This window comes from Myotis myotis, unplaced genomic scaffold (assembly GCF_014108235.1).
Source record: "Myotis myotis isolate mMyoMyo1 unplaced genomic scaffold, mMyoMyo1.p scaffold_m19_p_10, whole genome shotgun sequence".
In the NCBI taxonomy this organism is placed as follows: domain Eukaryota; kingdom Metazoa; phylum Chordata; class Mammalia; order Chiroptera; family Vespertilionidae; genus Myotis; species Myotis myotis.
Window position 1 is genome coordinate 29,197,939 of NW_023416314.1, and position 19,218 is coordinate 29,217,156.

General features: G+C 38.5%; 1 protein-coding gene across 5 annotated transcripts in view; it reads left to right on the forward strand.

Annotated features, from left to right (window-relative positions):
* SYTL2 (synaptotagmin like 2) overlaps positions 1-17,695 on the forward strand; it is a 108,846-nt gene extending 91,151 nt beyond the window's left edge. For all 5 annotated transcript variants that reach the window (XM_036324766.1, XM_036324767.1, XM_036324768.1 and 2 more), the window contains 7 exons: positions 2,348-2,442; positions 5,199-5,318; positions 6,803-6,972; positions 8,299-8,401; positions 10,487-10,657; positions 12,967-13,045; positions 17,252-17,695. In XM_036324766.1, coding sequence (XP_036180659.1) covers positions 2,348-2,442; positions 5,199-5,318; positions 6,803-6,972; positions 8,299-8,401; positions 10,487-10,657; positions 12,967-13,045; positions 17,252-17,355 — 842 coding nt within the window. In that variant the 3' untranslated portion in view covers positions 17,356-17,695. The remainder of the gene's footprint in view (positions 1-2,347; positions 2,443-5,198; positions 5,319-6,802; positions 6,973-8,298; positions 8,402-10,486; positions 10,658-12,966; positions 13,046-17,251) is intronic.
* Positions 17,696-19,218: the final 1,523 nt, after the last annotated feature.

The following is a 19,218-nucleotide window of genomic DNA, read 5'->3' on the forward strand; positions in this document are numbered from 1 at the left end:
TTCAGGGGTGGCAGGTCAAGAGGCTTTTCCAGATGCTTTTGAACTGGCAGATACTGAAAACAGCATCTGGTTTCATTTTGCTGTTTTGTTCAACATTTAGCCTGAGGAGTGAAAACAAAACATAGAGATATATCTATACACATCTATATAGATGTAGTATATGTAGGTATAGATATATAACCAATGTATCTACATCTTCATTTGTGGCCTCCTGATGAGCTTTGGTATTGGTCAAGGCAAATAGGCTAATCATGGGGTAAATTCTGGATCAAGTCTCTCTCTATTTAAAAAATTTTTTTTAAACCTTTTTATTGATATCAGAGAGGAAGGGAAAGGGAGAGAGAGATAGAAACATCAATGATGACGAGAGAACCATTAACTGGCTGCCTCCTGCACACCCCACACTGGGGATTGAGCCTGCAACCTGGGCATGTGCCATGACCAGGAATCGAACTGTGACCTTCCGGTTCATAGCTCAGTGCTCAACCACTGAGCCATACCAGCCAGGCCAACTCTCTCTTTTTTATGATATTTTCCAATTTTTTTTCTAGTGAAGAAGGTATTCTTACCACACAAGGCAAAAAAATAAATGTATGATCTGTACACCTAAAAATAATATTATATTGAATGTCAACTTTAATTGAAAAACTTAAAAATATTTTTTAAAATGATTTCCTGAAAAAAGTAAAGAAATACATGATCAAAACATAAATAAAGACCAATAAATGTAAGTGACTGTGTTTGAGTAGTGGATATATACTTTGAAAATACTAGGGAGCAGTGTTGTGATAAAAAGGTCTTGATACTCTTTGGGCTCTCCTGTGCCCTCCTGGGACCTAATTTTACACTGCTTGTATGATAGTCACCAAACACACACATACACATTATGCTTAATGGGAAGTGATTAAAGCGGTTATCATCTTGTGATAAACCATAAATGTTTTTTGATACATTTGTAAGCCTAAGGCTAGGTGAGAACTACTATTTGAATAAGCAAATATTTAATATGTGTAGTTTCGTTTTCATTTTTCTTCAATTAGATTTCATTTAACTAAAAATAAATTTAGCTAATGCTTAGAGCTGAATTTGAGCCTTTTGAGTTATATATAGAACTATAAATTGATTTTTATTTTCCTAGTATCATTTTCAATGATAAAGTCAACATATTTGTATCACATTGTAAAGATAACTTAAAGAATCTCTTTCAGACAATATTTATTTTTTTATCAAATACTTGTGTAGGGCCTAGTATGTGCCAGGCACTGTTCTAAGTGACTTGAAAAATGTGAACTCATTCAAATATAAAAGCTCTAAATTCACCACAAAAATAGCCTCAACATTGTGATTCTTAGACAAAGAAAAAAAATAGCTAACTAGAGTTACACAAATTGAGTTTCTCTATTGAAAATTCTATGAATTGACAGGTATCTAATATGTGGAATCTAAAAAAACAAAATAAATGAGCAGATTAGAAACAGACTCATAGATAGAGAATATTTTGACAGTTGCCAGAGGGGAGGGGAAATGGGGGACTGGGTGAAAAAGGTGAAGAGATTAAGAAGTACAAATTTGTTGTTACAGAACAGTCACAGGGATGCAAAGTACAGCATAGGGAATGTAGTGAATAATATTATAATACCTATGTATGGTGTCAGATGCATACTAGATTTGTTAGGGTAATTACTTCAAAAATTATATAAATGTCTATTCACTGGGTTGTATACTTGAAACTTACATCAACTATAATTGAAAAATTAAAAAAATTATAAAAAATAATTTCTATTTTCAAAGAGTAATTAGTTTTGAAATTGTATTGGCCTTTCATGGTACTCTCCACACTCACTAAAAAACAAACAAACCTTCTCTTAGGCACTCAATGTCCAGGACACGATTATGACTGAGTTGTGTACAAAGATCCTTGCTGTCTGATGAAATAGTTTTTTAGCTTGCAGCATGTTAAAAGTATAAATATCTCAAGGAGATGAACCACTAAATTATAGATTGTGGGGTTCAAAACTGTGATGTGAAAAAATAAGTTAAAACCAATTCTCATTGATAGTATGTTTTAATGTAATTCAAATCCAGCTCCCGGTTCAAGAAAAATGAATAGTTTTTCAATGACTTTATTTTCTATTTGGTTCAACTCCTTACTCTTTTTTCTATATAATTAATTTATGAAAACTGCATGCTGCTTACCGTGTGGTCCTGTGCATGTGGAGTACGGTGCCTTTAACCTTTTTACAGAAACATCTCTGTTCATAGGTGGAAGAAACGTGTGTTGTCAACCTATGCCTTGTGTTTGTCTGACATTGTAAAGATAATTGTGAACAGAAATGCTGCTGTTTAGTTTCCACAGTGCCTTCACAACCTGATAATCCATTTTCCCACCCCGACAAACTCAAAAGGATGAGCAAGTCTGTTCCAGCATTTCTCCAAGATGAGGCAAGTTTATCTTTTGTACCTTCAGAAAAACGGAACCAAATAAGTGCATTTGCTCTGCTAAGGTTGGTGTGTGTGTATTCAGCCGTGGCAGGGACTGGAGGTCAGCAGGACTGACCCTTGCCTTTCATATCAATAGAGGTAGTGTTGTTGATCCTGGAACAAGGCAAGGCATGTCTCATTTGACTCAAACAGTAACTCCTTTAGGTAGTGAAGTCAAATTGCATAGATTTGGGAATGTGACTTTTGTTTCAAAGTGGGTACAAAATAAGAAATCTAGACAGAAATATGTTAGCATGGACTGACAACTCCTCTGTAGTTTAAAGTACAGCTGTTTTGTGAAAACTTAGTCTAGGTTGCATGACTCACTTGAACACATTTGTTAAAATAATAAAGTAAAAATGACAAAGTGAACTTTAAGGCTATCTATATACATTATCTTATTAATCCTCCAACAACCCTAGAAGGTAGGCAATACCATTATCCCCAGATATTCAGATGGGGAAACAGTAACCTCATTCAGCGAGAAAGGGGTTGAACCAGGGCTGGAGCCCAGATCTGACTCCCATGCTGCTAACTACTAATATGACTATTATCTACTGTTCATTGAGTACCTAGTAAGTGCCAGGCATTTAATATTGATTCTGTTACCTAACTCTCACTAACTAAATGTGGTACTATTTTCTCCATTTTATAAAAGGAGAGGGAGCCTCAGAGAGGTTAAGTAACTTTCTCAAAATCCAACAGCTACTAAAAAGTAGAACTATAACTTGGGTCCTTTGACTTAATTAAGACTTCAGGTTCTTGTAGCCAGGTAATTCGGAGTCTGAGGTTTGGAATCAGACATTCCCAGTCCTGGCTATGCTGTGTGATTATGGGCAAGTTCCTTAACTTCCCTGAGTCTAGTTTCTTAGTACCTCCCTCATTAAGTTGTGAGGAGTCAGTGAGATAACGTGGGGAAAGCACACAGCACAGTGCCTGACACATAGTGAGTACCCAACACATGTTAGCTATTACTATCAGCAGTTTGGGTCTGATTTTTTATGGAGAAATATAAAGCTTCATCCTCACGCATTTTATTCATAGACAGAATGTGAGCAAAGCTCTGGACAACACATACTAGTGCATTACACCTCGCCTCCCCCACTTTGTGGGTCTTAGATGAGCTGTATCTGCAAACAGTCAGAGCCCACATGACACTGCCTTTGGGAAGAACCACTCATTTTTTAAACCTAATTCATTGGCTGGAAGCCAACAGCAGACACCTCATGGAGTTCCTGGTCTTGATTGGTCATATGAATTAATCATATAATAACTTGAGAGGCAAATAATACCAGTTCCTGGTTTTTTATTTTTGTCCTTCCTTTAGTTTTAACCTGTTCCTCAGCTCCACACAAAAGAGTCCAAATCATTTGTGTGCATCGGGCATGCCAAGTTAAGCTGTATCATTTTACCTTTCAAAGGACATGGGGTTGGACGGAATGTTGCAGGAAGTGGAGATGAAATCAGGCCTAGCTCTTTTGTCCACAGTCCCTTTGAGGCTTAGCCTCAGTGATATGTGTTAAGTGCCAACTATGTGAAAATCCGTGGTCCGGGTCATCAAGACAGGGTCCCATCCTTCCAATAATTCACTAATGATCTGATATACTGATCGAATGTCGTACATGCTGTAATAGAGGGAAATGGACTGTAAGCATGTGGGCGGAGAGTGTGACAACAGAGACATTGAAAAGGTTTGAATTTTTGTTTGATCTTTGAGGTGTTTTTTTTTTCTCATCCATATAAGTGATAAGTTTTGCTTTTATTTAACTCCTTTCTTAATCTGCACTATTTGATACATAATTGCATGGCCCTAGAATATGTTGGCATGAACTAACTACTCCATAAAGGTGTTGCCCTAATCCCAGAAGCCACTGAGCTGCCCCATAAACTCTCTGACCCCCAAAGGAGATCATTCTGAATCATGAATTTTTATAAACTACCATCTAATACACTTGAGACCTAAATATAATAAAATTTATTATTGCCACTTTTCTTTCTTGACCCAAGTAAATATTTCCTGGGGCATATATATAAAATAAGTATCATGTTGTTATTCCCCCTACACACATTAAGTGTGTTATTCCCACACACACACATTAAATGTGTTAAAAATTTAATGTGGGTAGAATGTATAATTTAATATACTACCCTAGAGCAGCAAAAAGATAAGCACAATATCACTATTGAAATACATGAGAGGTGATTTCAAATTTTTAAAATACTTTTTGTTGAAACAGAGAAGACAAGCATTTATTTTTCCTAGTTTAATTTGATTGTTAGGGAAGTTAAGTTTGTGTTAATGATGCGAGGAATTAAGCATGACATTTTATGTCTTGACAGTGAAACTTAGAGCTTTTATTGTCTGGGTAAAGTTAATTTCTCATATATATCAGTAAAGTTCTTAAAGAAACACTAAGTATGTAATAGTGAGAGAGCAGCAAGCAGCTCACAGAAGTACTGTCTTCTGATGCACCTCAGGACCCCTTGTAGGTGAGAAAAGAAAAATCGCTGTTATTTTGGTAGCTAAGCACTGCTCTCCTCCTTAGGCGAGGTTCAAGGCAGCCCACCCACCCCATCCTGAATCCCATTCCTTGGCAATTAGCCCTAGTGTCCTTGGAACGTGAGAAATGTCATAGATCAATGCGATACCAAGCTATTATCCTGATCTGGATTCATTCTGAATTTAAACTGTGTATATATTATGTGATGTTTTGTAGAGCGATGACAGAGAAACAGATACGGCATCAGAAAGCAGTTGCCACTTCAGCAGACACACGAAGAGCCCAAGCTCTCTAACCAATCTTAGCAGTTCCTCCGGCATGACGTCCCTGTCTTCTGTATGTAAACAGAGGCTCCGTGTTAATACCTCACCGCTTCTGCGAACTCACTCGGCCGCGCTCCCGCCACAGTACAATGGCCGCCTGTTGTATTTCCCAGATTCCAAGGGCATGAGCTTTTTCTCTCACCCACCGTTAGCTGCTGGCTAGCTAAATTCTCCTTTTTCTTTTTCTTTTTAAGCCTAAGGGTTCATATCCATTATAAATCAATATGGTTTTTTTGAAGGTAAGGACTAAAAAAAATAAACTTAAATTACCGACAAAATGAACCACTGAATTTTTCTGTGCAAAATGGGTAACTATGATCAAGTCTGCTTGTATCAGATATGCTTTTATATATACCATTGGCAGGTATAGAATTGTATCTCCCTTTTTTTAACAAGCCTGTTGGGTGAAAGTACTGATTCACATAAAAGAATGGGAGAAGTGGTTCTTTGCCTTATGAAGGGATTCTGAACAGTGTTTTCAAAGCAAAGCTCCCTAAGTGTGGTTACTTCACAAAGAACTTCTTTCATAAAGTGAGGTCGTTCTGTGTATGTAGCATGTGTGTAGAAATATATATATATATATACACACTAATCCAAATATTTCCCTGACATACATATACATGCACATGCACATATCTTGCCAGCTATGCTAAACAAATAATAAACCTGTGCTTGGTAAGAGATCAACTAAAGGACTTGTATGCATGCATAGAAGCATAACCAGTGGACATAAGACATGGGGGGATAGGGGAGGCTAGGGGACTGTCTAGGGCGGGGGGATAAAATGGACACATATGTAATACCCTTTGTAATACTTTAAGCAATAAAAAAAAAAAAAAAAAAAAAAAAAAAAAAAAAAAAAAAAACCTGTGCTTAAATACTTAATAGCCTCACATTTCTCAGATTGCTTTTTTCGAATCTCTTTAAGTTGAATTTCTGCTGACAACAATCTAATGCATGGTCTTGGAAGGCTTTAAACTCCCTTCATCAATCATCCATTTTCTACCCTTCCTGACCTCTAAAAGCGTATGGCTCAGTAAGCATTTTCCTGGATTCGGCGGATGGGTAACACAGTAAAATTCCTTCTTAGTGCCTTGGAAATTTGATAGAGCAACGTGTCACTGTGATTTGTGTGCCTGGGGTTTCTCACATCCCCTTTCTTTAACATTTTAAATACTGAGCATGCCTGAAAATGGAACTCTGAAAACCCCCTACCCTAGAATCACCCTGCTGTGAAATGAGCCAGCAGCATCTACGTAACTTTGCATCTCACTTCTCCCCTATGTCTCGCAGAGGCAATTTTTTTTTTAAAACACTAGTTGTGTCGTGTATATCACGTCAGGTTATCTGTGTTGGTGTGTCTTTATGCCATATCAAATTAGCTGCTTCTATATGCAAACTCGCGAAATAATGGCAAGCAAGAATTATAGCCATGATCCCTGTGTTGAGTTCAAGCATGAGAGAGAGACAAACCCTGCATGTTTCCAATGCTCTCAGGTGAGCGGCAGTGTGATGAGTGTTTACAGTGGGGACTTCGGCAATCTGGAGGTGAAAGGAAGTATCCAGTTCGCAGTTGACTATGTGGACTCTTTGAAGGAGCTGCATATCTTTGTGGCCCAGTGTAAAGACTTGGCCGCCGCAGACATTAGAAAACAACGTTCAGACCCGTAAGTACATTTGGCGTCACTAGTTCCACCTAGTTAATCTTGTAGAAATCTGGAAGGAAAGAACAGAATTAAAGGGAGGGTATGACTCTGTTAAAAGCAATGTTTGAAAAGAGAAGTGGTGGCAGGGGGAATGCTGTCTTATTTACTTTATATATTCACATGCCAAACTTACTAAGTTGCAGAAATGTCAGAGAAGCGCAAAATGTTTCAAGTTGGAGGAACTTTTGAGATCATCTTGTCCAGGTCCTTCTTTTGACTGATAAGGAAACAAGGGCAAGAGAAGATAAGCAGCCTGTTTATGTAAATTCAGACAGTCAGTGGCAAAATGAGGAATGAGAGCTTGAATCTTGTCTCTTTCCAAGGCACTCCCAAAACTGCCTCCAGAATTAGGGACATATGGGGCATACTTCATAATGTTCAGTGGTGCAGAATCAGTTAAGATTCTCAAAGGAGGTAGTTTCCATATTTAAATGATATTCTGCAGAAGCACTTTAGGGATAATTACCAATTCATCTTTGAGATCATAGATTTAATTACATTTCAGTTTATTTGCAAAAGTGGAATGGTATTCCCCACTCATCTCTATACAGAAGTCTGATTCCTATTTTGCTAGCATAAGCCCAATCCTTTTTCCTTTTATTACAAAAACAATTGAGCCCAATATCCTTTTTTTTTTTTACATTGAATATGGCTTGCATAGGTGCATGCAAAGATTAATTTTGTTTCAAAAAACAGTCACAAAAATTTTTTAAAATAATTCTACAATGCCCTAGGCAGTTTGGCTCAGTGGATAGAGCATCAGCCTGTGGACCAAAAGGGTCGCGGGTTTGATTTGGGTCAAGGGCACATACCTTGGTTGCAGGCTCCTCCCCAGCTTGTGCCCTGGCAGGGTTCGTACAGGAGCCAACCAGTCGATGTGTTTCTTTCACATGGATGTTTTTCTGTCTTTCCCTTTCTCTTCCACTCTCCCTAAAAATCAATGGAAAAATATCCTTGGGTGAAGATTAACAAAATAATAATAATTCTGCAAGCACCAAAGCCTTTCTGAATTGAAAGGAAGCCAGTGGAATTAAGCACTGTTAGAGGTCTGTAGTACTCTCCTCCCACCTCTGGCAGAAGGCCAAAGGAAAGGAACTCATGACCAATTCCACTGAAATAACTTTAAACTTTTAAGCATAAAGGTGTTGATGGAACATTTATTGCGTATTGGTTTTCTCATTATGAAAGAATTCTTTCTGTCAATTTCCAATGCATTTTTAAAAGCAGAGGTGGAAACATCACTTTTCATTTTCTCTGACCTTCTTGTCTGTTCATTTCTCTTTTTAGATATGTAAAGACTTACCTGTTACCAGACAAGGGCAAAATGGGCAAGAAGAAAACACTTGTCGTGAAGAAAACTTTGAATCCTGTGTATAATGAGATACTGCGGGTATCTATAACTCTAGATTGGGAAAACCCTAAATGGTGGCCTATGTGTGTATCTAGCCATATCTTCTTGAATACTGTACCTCTACAGATTAAGTCAGTTGCCCAGAGAGGAGAAGGAAAGGATCAACATTTTCCAAGAAACTGCTTTGTATGAGATGATATGCCATGAATGTACGAATTATCTCATTCACTCCCTACGTGCCCTGCTAGGCGGGTACTATTATCTGTATCTCATAAGATGCGGCAAATGAAGCTTAGAAAAATAAAGTAACTTGCTCAAGGATATGCAACTGATGAAGTTGAGCATTGCAACCAAAATGATCTAAAAAGCATAATTCTGATTGTGGTATTTCTCTGCTTGAAAGCTTTTAGGATTCCCTTAGGGTCAACTCCATCCTTACCACGCACACCAGTCCCTTCACAACCTGAGCTCCTGCCTCATCTTGTCACAGTCATAGTCTTTGTGCAGGATACCCTGGTTCCGTTCTCTTCTTTGGAAGAACTACATTTTCTCACACTGCTGGGACTCTGTGTTTGCTTAGGCTGGAATATTCTTCACCACATTCTATCCCTAACTACCTCCTACAGCCTTAAATGCCTCTTCCTATGAGCAGCTCTCCTTACCCTGCAGGCCCCCCCTGCTGTCTGCTGCCTTGTGTTCTTGTTAAGCCTTAGGCTATCTTAACTCTCAGCACTTTACTGGTTTGTCTGCTTTCCCAGTAAATTGTAAGTTCCCCAAGGGCAGGGACCAACTCTATGTTGTTTATAAACTGTGTGCCCTTGGGTAAATGACTTAGCCTGTCTGCACTTCACACCTGCAAAAGGGAGGAGGTAATATAGTACCGACCTACCTACCTACCTCAGTAGTGGTGAATGTTAAGAGAGTTTATATACAGGAAGAGATGAGTATACATTAAACACTTAATAAATGTTGACTCCTAGTACAGTGTCTGAAAAAGTACTCAAATGTTTATTGGAAGGATAGATGGATGGGCATATGAATGGAAAGTATACCTGGCTCAAATACCATATTCTCTCCCTCCCCTTCCCCCCCCACCAACCCCCTGCAAACTGCATCATGCTACCTTAATCATGAGTAATAGAAAATGTAAAACTACAAATAGAAGTACCCTCCTTCTGAAAATTCTGCCCAACTATTTGGTTATCTTCTGAGAAAAGTAGAGTTAAATTAATTCTCAGTCATCCATGGGTGAGTTTTCTGTAGCAAGTTTTTAATTACAGTTTGACTATGCTATACCTCAGTCCCCTAGCTATTTCTAGGTCAGCTACTTCAGCCCTATACTCAGGAAAAGCCAGATAATTTAAATAGTAAACTCAGAGAATAACAAGTGTGCTACAACCAAAATGGGCATTCAAGCAGTACATCATAAAGCCAAATAGAGATTATTTTTAGATTAGAAGTACTATTATCCCTTCCATGATTACATATAATCAAGGATTGACTGTCATTTTAGATGAAAAAGTTTTAGGATGCCAAATATTTTTCACTTGACCATATGAAGCAGGAAAAAACAAGTCTATCTTTTCTTGAGAAATTCCTTATCTTTGTAGAATATCAAGTGTAAGAGGTTGTGTGTATATAGAGATAGGTGGGTTATGGGAACTCTCTACTTTTCACTTAGTTTTGCTGAGAATCTAAAACTGCTCTAAAAAATAAAGTCTATTTTAAAAATATACCTTGTCCTTAAGTAGAAAACAGACCATCGATTAAACTTCATTTTTAGAATGAGTTTGATTTATGTTATACCTAGTTAGAAATAAAAACATCCAGTAAAAAATTGAATAATTGGCTTTTGTTTCTAAGGAGCTATTACCAGCTATGATATTTGAGCCATGGTTTGCTTTTTCCAAAGGGGCAAAGAAAATCAACTTTTGTGAAAGATGGATTTTAGCTCTTTGAAACAAGACACTTAGAATAAGATGACTTTGCAATATTCTTAAGACTTGAAACCTAACAGATGAGAAAATCCAATCTGCACAGATGACTTTTCTCTTCATCTCTATGTCATAACTTTGGCATAAAGTAATATCATTCACCCCTTTAATTTCCTTCTTTGAACTGCAGTACAAAATCGAAAAGCAAATCTTAAAGACACAGAAGCTGAACCTGTCTGTATGGCATCGGGATACATTTAAACGCAATAGTTTTCTTGGGGAAGTGGAACTAGATTTGGAAACTTGGGACTGGGACAACAAACAGAATAAACAATTGAAGTGGTACCCTCTGAAGCGGAAGGTAAGTTCAGCGTTTTTGGATTGGTTGGTTGGTTGGTTGGTTGATTGGTTGGTTGGTTTTGAGGCCTGGTGTATAGGAGAAAGGCCCTATAAAGTTGAATTTTCATTCAGGATACTTATCCACTGTTTGGGATCATTTTCTCTTTCCACTCTGTCTCATATGTCTCTTATTCTCTTTTCTATATTTTCTTCCCCTGGTTCCCATGTTTGCTTCAAGTTGGCTATTTCTTGCTAACCTATCTTATAGTTCTATAATTTTCTTATCTACTATGTCTAATCTGTGATACCCGTCTACAAGTTCTCAATTATATATTTCAGACTTCTATTTTCATTTGATTCTTTTTTATAAGTGCCTCTTCTCTGCTAAAATGTTCCATCTTATCTTTGTAAATACGTTAATCAGAGTTATGTGATGTGTGTATCTGAAAACTCCAATGTCTTAAACATTTGTAAGTCTCTTATTGAAATTTTTCTTTTATTTTGGTCTCTTGGTCCTTTGTCCTTGTATGCCTATTCATTGGTTATTGCGTGCTGGACACTGCATGAAAAGAATTCTAGGGATAACTTGGGAAGGTTTGCTTTTGCTTCTGACACACAGTGTAGGGACAGACCACCTCAATCTAATCTGGGAATGATCTGACTCGAAGGTGGGGTTTCGGTTTTCCTATAGTCTGATCTGGTTTTTGTTTGCCCATATTCTTAGGCTGTGGCCCTTCGGGAGTTCCAACTGCAGGCCTAGGAAGTAGATCTCAAATTTTAGTATCCAACTCACCTGAAGAACTTATTAAAACACAGATTTCTGGTCTCTATTCTCAAGGTTTCTGATTCAGTAAGACCTGTGCCCAGGAATATGCATTTCCAACAAATTTCCAGGTGCTGATGATGAAGCTGGCCTGGGAATCACACTTTGGGAACCATTGGTCTTACTAGAGGCCATTCCTCCTTAGAAGGCCATGGATTTCAATTTTTGTCTCCCCAGCCCTTTGAGACTACTGAAAGCCCTTCTTAGCTTCTTAGTCTCTTTCTGCTAGGCTTTTTATTCTCTCAGTTTGGCACTTCTTAAAAATCAGCTAATGCCTCAAAGTGGAAAGTAGAGAAAATATCAGTCTCCAATATCTGATCCATTTGAGTCCTACCTTAATAATTCTTTAGTACCTTCAAGTAGATTTTATAATTGACTTTTTTTATTGTTTTCAGTATGAGGGTTGATGTGATCTCAACTAGTCCGTCATAGCTGGAATTGATACATATAAACAATTCATAGAAATCATTAGTTAGTATCTACATAAGAAAAGTTTCTTTTAAGAAATGCTTCCTAAATATTACATCAAAATCACATGAAGCACTTATTTCTGGTCTAAGACTTGCTGGATGTGAATTCCTCAGAAGATGTCAAAAGCATTCATTTATAACTAACGTATCTTAAGTTTCTGATGTATAGACATGTTTTGGAAATAAGACTCCAAAGGACCATATTTTGAAAGAAAAACCATTTCTCATAGACTTGAAAATAATAGATATATATTTTAAAATTATTGTCCAGTCTTTGTTATTCTTACAGACATCTACTCATTTCGTTTAAAATAGTCAGGTTAATGCATCTTTGAACATGTAATATTTGGCTTTCTTCCAGCACCCACCTTCCCACACTCTTCTTATTCCTTCAGAGAAAGAGAATACAATTAAGTTGTTTTATGTGCTGGATGAAGGATTAACAAAATCTATGTGTTTTCATAAAAACCAAGGCATCCCACAGCACCTCACACATCTCCAAGAAAGCCATTCTAGTTTCTCCACTATCTCTGAGACTAATGGCCTTGAAATGTGTTCTGGGTACCCTACAAAGTTTTCCAAGATGCACAGTAGAACTCTCCCAGATATAAAAACAATAGTCTAGTGCTAGCTGGTTTGGCTCAGTGCATAGAGCATCGGCCTGGGGACTGAAGGGTCCCAGGTTCGATTCCAGTCAAGGGCACATGCCCAGGTTGCGGGCTTGATCCCCATTAGGGAGCGTGCAGGAGGCAGCCGATCAATGATTCTCTCTCATCATTGATGCTTCTATCTCTCTATCTCTATTTCTATCTCTTTCTCTCTTCCCCTTCCTCTCTGAAATCAACAAAAATATATTTTTAAAAATAAATAAAATAAATAAAAACAATAGTCTAGCTCTGATGGGGAGGGAAATTTTAATCCAGGGCTCTCAGGAGTGATACGTTGTTCCAGAACTGGGGAAGATAAGGCCCTGTAACAGAGTACCAACAGAGTACATAGTTTGTGTCTTACATCTGCTGACATTCCTTCTTTTTTCAGACAGCACCAGTTGCCCTTGAAGCAGAAAACAGAGGTAAAATGAAATTAGCTCTCCAGTACGTCCCAGAGCCAATTCCTGGTATGTAATGATTTTCTGTCCAGATTTATGCCCTTTCCTCATCCCCCACACTCCCAGGGTTTCTTTGGGTTCTATGCTATTTTCGAAGGTGAAGCCCTAAGTAGATTTATTAACTTAGTAATCGTATAGACCAAACAAGTCAACTCACAGTTGTAAACTAGGAAATTCTCATTTTTTATTGTGATAAAAACACATAAAATGTACCATCTTAATCATTTTTTTAGTGTGACATTAGTAGTGTTAAGTAGATTCACATTGTTGTGAAGCAAATCTCCAGAATGTTTTCATCTTGTATATATCTGAAACTCTATACTCATTGTCAACTGTTGGTCTTTGCGCCACTTCAACGCCACAGGAATCCCCAATTGGGGATGCAGCAAAGAAGGAAACTTTATTCACTACAAAACAGAGTCAATTGTGATACAACATGACAGCACAGCAGTACAAAAACTCTGGGGCCTCCCGTGTTTGAGCTAAGCCAAGGAGACATAGTCTTCATTCTTTGGTGAAAAGAGAAAGTGTGCTCCCCAAGCCAGAGGGAAGCTGGCTTGTATGGACAGAAGTCCCCATCCCTGTTCCCTGATTGGTCTGTCCTCATGCAAATGAGGACTCCAAATCCTCATGGTTTGATTGGTCCAAAAGGCTCTGTCTTGATTGGTCAGAATAGAGCCACTCTGATTGGCTGGAATTGCACAGCTGTGTTTGGATGGGGGAAACCCTCTACCTATTGGTTGAAATAGGATCCCAGGAAATCTTTTAAAGGGCTGGCTCAGATGGCAGGCAGGCAATTAAGTGCAGAGGCAGGGGGTTTAGCGCAGAGGCTTCTCCATGAAGTGCAATTTGCGTGAGAGGCCCTTTGACTAGGCTCTGTTTTTTATTTGAGCCCAAATTGCCACCAAGAGCCCTTTTTAGTAGTTGTCTATTTTTTCTTCTCAGGGTTCACCCTATTGAACTACAAAACCCCTTAGCCCCTTTCCTCCCGATCCTGGTAGCCACCATTCTACTTTCTGTTTCTCTCTCTCTCTCTTTTTTTTTAAGTCTCGTTTTCTAGTCTTTATTTTAACTTGCTCCTCACTCTCCCAAAAGTTTGTATCTGCACAATGTGTATGACCTTTTCTGTATTCAGAATTTGGACCTATTGACAGTGTTGTGATAAGAATGGAACCTGAATAGTTTTTTTTCACAGGTGGGAATTGGAAAAATGCATATGAACCTTAAGAAATTAGAGCTCATTGGTCTTCCATTCTCAAGGTCTCCTCAGGAGAGAAAGCTTTTTCCTGAATTACTCACTGTAATCTTTCCTGAAGATTACTAATACTTGTTAGAGCCTCAAGTCTGAAGCCCCTTTAAGAAGCAAGAGATAGGCAGGAAATGAATGCCAGCCCCCCTTTCATTTCTCAAGCAAGTTCCCTTAGTTATTCTCCTTAGGAATCTGTATGAATGTTATGGCTGAAATAGGGATTGCACACGCAAAGTCTTTCAGTAACCAGGCAATGAAACTAGTGGGATGAAAGACATAATGGATGGTGAGGGCAGTGACTGAGCTAGAGAAAGGCATTCTAATTCAGTTAAATAAAAAGAAAAAAGAATTGGAGGGAAAGCAAACATATCTTTAGATCAAATGGCTGCCAAACCACTATCTTGTTACTTCTGGATCTTTCTAAAAGATTCTTTCTTATATAATTTGTATCCTATCATTTATGGTCAACATGCATAGAAACTGTACCAATCTCATTTCCCATTCTCTCCACTACCGTTTCTTGGTGGTGGGAGCTGGGGGACTGTGTGTTGTATGGGCTCCACCTTCCCTGTGTTTTTACTCATGTAGTCTCTCTTCTCTGTGTTGGCTCACCTTCTTCTCAACCTATCCAAGTCTTAGATGAAGTCCTATCTCCCCATGTAGCCTTTCCTGACTATATTCCCCCTCACTGATCACATTATCCCCTAGAACATTACAGTAATAATTTGGCATTTCATTCCTTAGTACATTTTTATAGTTTTAATTGAGTTAGTCTTTCTTGTAGTTCTGATATATTCAATGCTATTCATATAATAGAGCTGACCACATAATAGATGCCTGGTTGGTTGACTGATTGGGTTAAGTCATCCGGAAAAATATGATAGTATTCCTCTGACCAGGTGCACCCAACCTAGACAACTTCAGACTAAACCAACTTCTCAGTAATCCCCTGTCCATAATATTCACTTTTGTGTGTGTTTATATAATAGTCTTATAAAATGTTTAACTTTTTTTAAAAATACATAGTTTTATTGATTTCAGAGAGGAAGGGAGAGGGAGAGATAGAAGCATTAATGATGAGAGAGAATCATTGATCGGCTGCCTCCTGCACACCCCTTACTGGGGATCAAGCCCACAACCCAGGCATGTGCCCTTGACCGTAATCAAACCTGAGACCCTTCAGTCCGCAGGCCAACACTCTATCCACTGAGCCAAACCAGCTAGGGCAAATGTTTAACTTTTTACACTCTGCTTTTAACAAAAAGAATGACTCTCTCTTAGCTAGTACCTGTTTGGGTTGCTTTGCAGTAATACGTTTAATATGTCGGCACCAATTGACATTGGTATCAGTGTTTGAAAGGTATGTGCATTTCACTGAGATATTTTGAATATCAGCATAAATGGATGACTCACATGCCTGATATCTATAACTGATCCTGTGGAGCCAGCAAAACCCGACAAGAATGATGTAATACTCTGTACTTGGAATAAATATAAATTATTTTCATAGAGCTGTCTGAGCTCAGCACAGCCAGACTATAAAAGCTATAATTAAGAATGTATAGCCCTGGCCGGTTTGGCTCAGTAGATAGAGTGTCGACCTGTGGACTGAAGTGTCCCAGGTTTGATTCCGCTCAAGGGCACATGCCCAAGTTGCAGGCTCGATCCCCAGTAGGGGGTGTGCAGGAGGCAGCCGATCAGTGATTCTCTCTCATCATTGATGTTTCTATCTCTCCTTTCCTCTCCTTTCCTCTCTGAAATCAATAAAAATATTTTTTAAAAAAGAATGTATAGATTTAACCTATTAGGATCATATCATCAAATACTAGCTAGTATTATTTTTTATTTTTATTTATTTTTTACTTATGTATTGTTGACAGTATTACAGAGGTCCCCCATTTTCCCCTTCCTTGACCCCTCATCCAGCCCAATGCCACTCCAGGCCTTCCCCACACTATTGTCTGTGTCCGTGGGTTATGCATCTATGTTCTTTGGTTAATCTCTTCCCATCCCCTCCACTTCCTTCCCCTCTGAGATCTGTCATTCTGTTCCATGCATCTGTGTGTCTGGACCTATTTTGTCTGTTAGTTTATTTTGTTCATTAGATTCCACATATAAGTGAGATCATGTGATATTGGTCTTTCTCTGGATTATTTGACTTAGCATAATCATCCATGCTGTCACAGAGAGTCAGAGTTCCTTATTTTTTAGCTGAATAGTATTCCATTGTGTAAATGTACCTTGGCTTTTTTTAGCCACTCATCTACTGATGGGCACTTGGGCTGTTTTCAGATCTTAGCTATTGTGAATAATGCTGCTATGATCATAGGAATACATATATTCTTTCTGATTTCCTAAGAATCCAGCAACATAAATCAGAAAGAATATATGCACCCCTATGTTCATAGCAGCATTATTTACAACTAGAGGCCTGGTGCACGAAATTTGTGCACGGGGGGAGGGTCCCTCAGCCTGGCCTGTACCCTCTTGCAATCTGGGACTGCTGGCTCCTAACCTCTCGCCTGCCTGTCTGATCGCCCCTAACTGCTCGCCTGCCTGCATAATCACACCTAACTGTCTCTGCCTGCCTGCCTGACTGCCCTTAGCCACTCGCCTGCCTGCCTGATCACCCCTAACTGCTTGCCTGCCTGCCTGATCACCCCTAACTGCTTGCCTGCCTGCCTGATTGCCCCTAACGACTCACCTCCTTGCCTGGTCAGCCCTAACCATCTCTACCTTGGCCCCCGCCACCTCAGCCCCTGCTGCCATGGCTTCATCCAGAAGGACGTCCAGAATGACATCCAGAAGGTCATTCGGCTGTTCAGTCTAATTAGCATATTACGCTTTTATTATTAGAGATAGCTAAGATGTGTGCCAGTGCATTTTTAGATTGGCATCTTTAGATGCAGTATTGCCAAGAGAGGAAGAGCACTAACATCTTATTTTCTCTCTTTTTTCTATTATAGGTAAAAAGCTTGCTACAACTGGAGAAGTACACATATGGGTGAAGGAATGCCTTGATCTACCAATGCTAAGGGGCAGCCATCTAAATCCCTTTGTCAAATGGTAATAGCATTGATATAAGTCTGCCTTTGCAGTTCTACAGTAGCCTGGCCTTTGCTGGTTGATGTTAGTTCTCTATTTCTGTGATGCTGAAACTCATCATCCATAGTTTAAATGAAATAATTTGAGACAGTGACTCCATGAATTTGGGGAACCTGTGATATGAACTCCCGCCCCCAAGACTTCATATACTTTTAAAATCATAAAGATAAAAGGACATATGTAAAAATGAAACCAGAGACCACATACTCAGATATGTAATGTCTTCTAGGAGGCACATTTACTGGTGAGAACAATATTCAGTACTAAAGACTTTATGAGATTTCTAACAGTGGGATGTCACAGCCCTTGGCCTCCTAGAGGAGCACCTATTCTATGACCCATTTCCGAGAGGCCTTTGGCATCAGCCTGCAAATTTCTGGAAAAGTATTTGCTAAGCAGAGCTCATAAGAATTTAAAACAATTTTGATTCTTAAGTGGCAAACCTTTTTCTCTGTTACACATATAAATGCCTGATATCTAAATAGTAGCTAAACAGATATTGATGTGTCATCCTAACTCCCTCTGACTAATTTTATCTCTATAGATTCTACCAGAAGTCCAGTTGTAGCTATTCAATTTTATATGACATTATTTGTGATTTTCCCTCTAGATGTTCTTTTTTAAATTAAATTTATTGGGGTAGCATTAGTTAATAACATTATCTAAGGTTCAGGCGTACAGTTCTATAATACATCTTCTGTATAATGCACTATGATCTCCCCCCCAAAGTCTATTCTCCTTTTATCACCATATATTTGACCCCCTTTCCCCTCTTCATCCTCCCCCAGCTCACCACCCGCCTTCTGATAACAACCATACTATTGTCTGTGATTATGATTTTGTTTTGCTGGTTTGTATGTTGCTTTCTGTTTTATATCCCACATATGGGTGAAATTGTATGGTTCTTGTTCTTTCCCACCTGACTTATTTTAATATTTTTATTGATTTCAGATATTAATGGGGGAAGAGAGGGATAGAAATATCAATAAGAAAGAATCATTGATTGCCTGCCTCCTACATGCCCCACACTGGGGATCAAGCCCACAATTTGGGCATATGCCCTGACTGGGAATCAAACCAAGACCTCTTGGTTCATAGGTCAGTGCTCAATCAATCAGCCATGCCACCTGATTTATTTTACTTAGTATGATACACTCAAGGTCCATCCATGTTGTCGCAATTGACAATGTTTCATCTTTTTGTTTGTTTGTTTGTTTTTATGGCTGAGTTGTATTTCGTTGTATAAATGTACCACATCTTCTTTACCCAATCATCCATCAAAGGACACAGGTTGTTTCCATGTCTTGGTTATTGTGAACAATGCTTCAATGAGCATGGGGGTATGACACCTTACACAAAAATGAAGTCAAAATGGATTAAAGACCTGAATATGAGACTAAAATAACAAAATACATCAAAGAAAATATTGGTACTAAATTAATGGACCTTAGTCTCAGAGGGGATTTTGTGAACTTGACCCCAAAGGCAAGGGGAGTAAAAGCAAAAATAAATGAGTGAGACTACATCAAACCAAAAAGCTTCGATACAGCAAAAGACACCATCCACAAAACAAAAAGGCAACACATTCTTCATAGATGTCAGCTGGTAACATTTTTCAACTCAGGTCAGTCTCCTATTTTGAGACTAGTCTCAGACCTTCTTGCCTTTACCGGTGGCATGATAGGTTAAAGTTAATTCAGCTGTTACCACAAATTAAATGTAAATGGTTGAAAATATATAATTTATTTCCCAAATCAAATCTAACAAATTGGGGAGGTTTCTCTTCTTTTCCATTTCTGTACAAGACTAATTCCTTAGGCTATCCCAG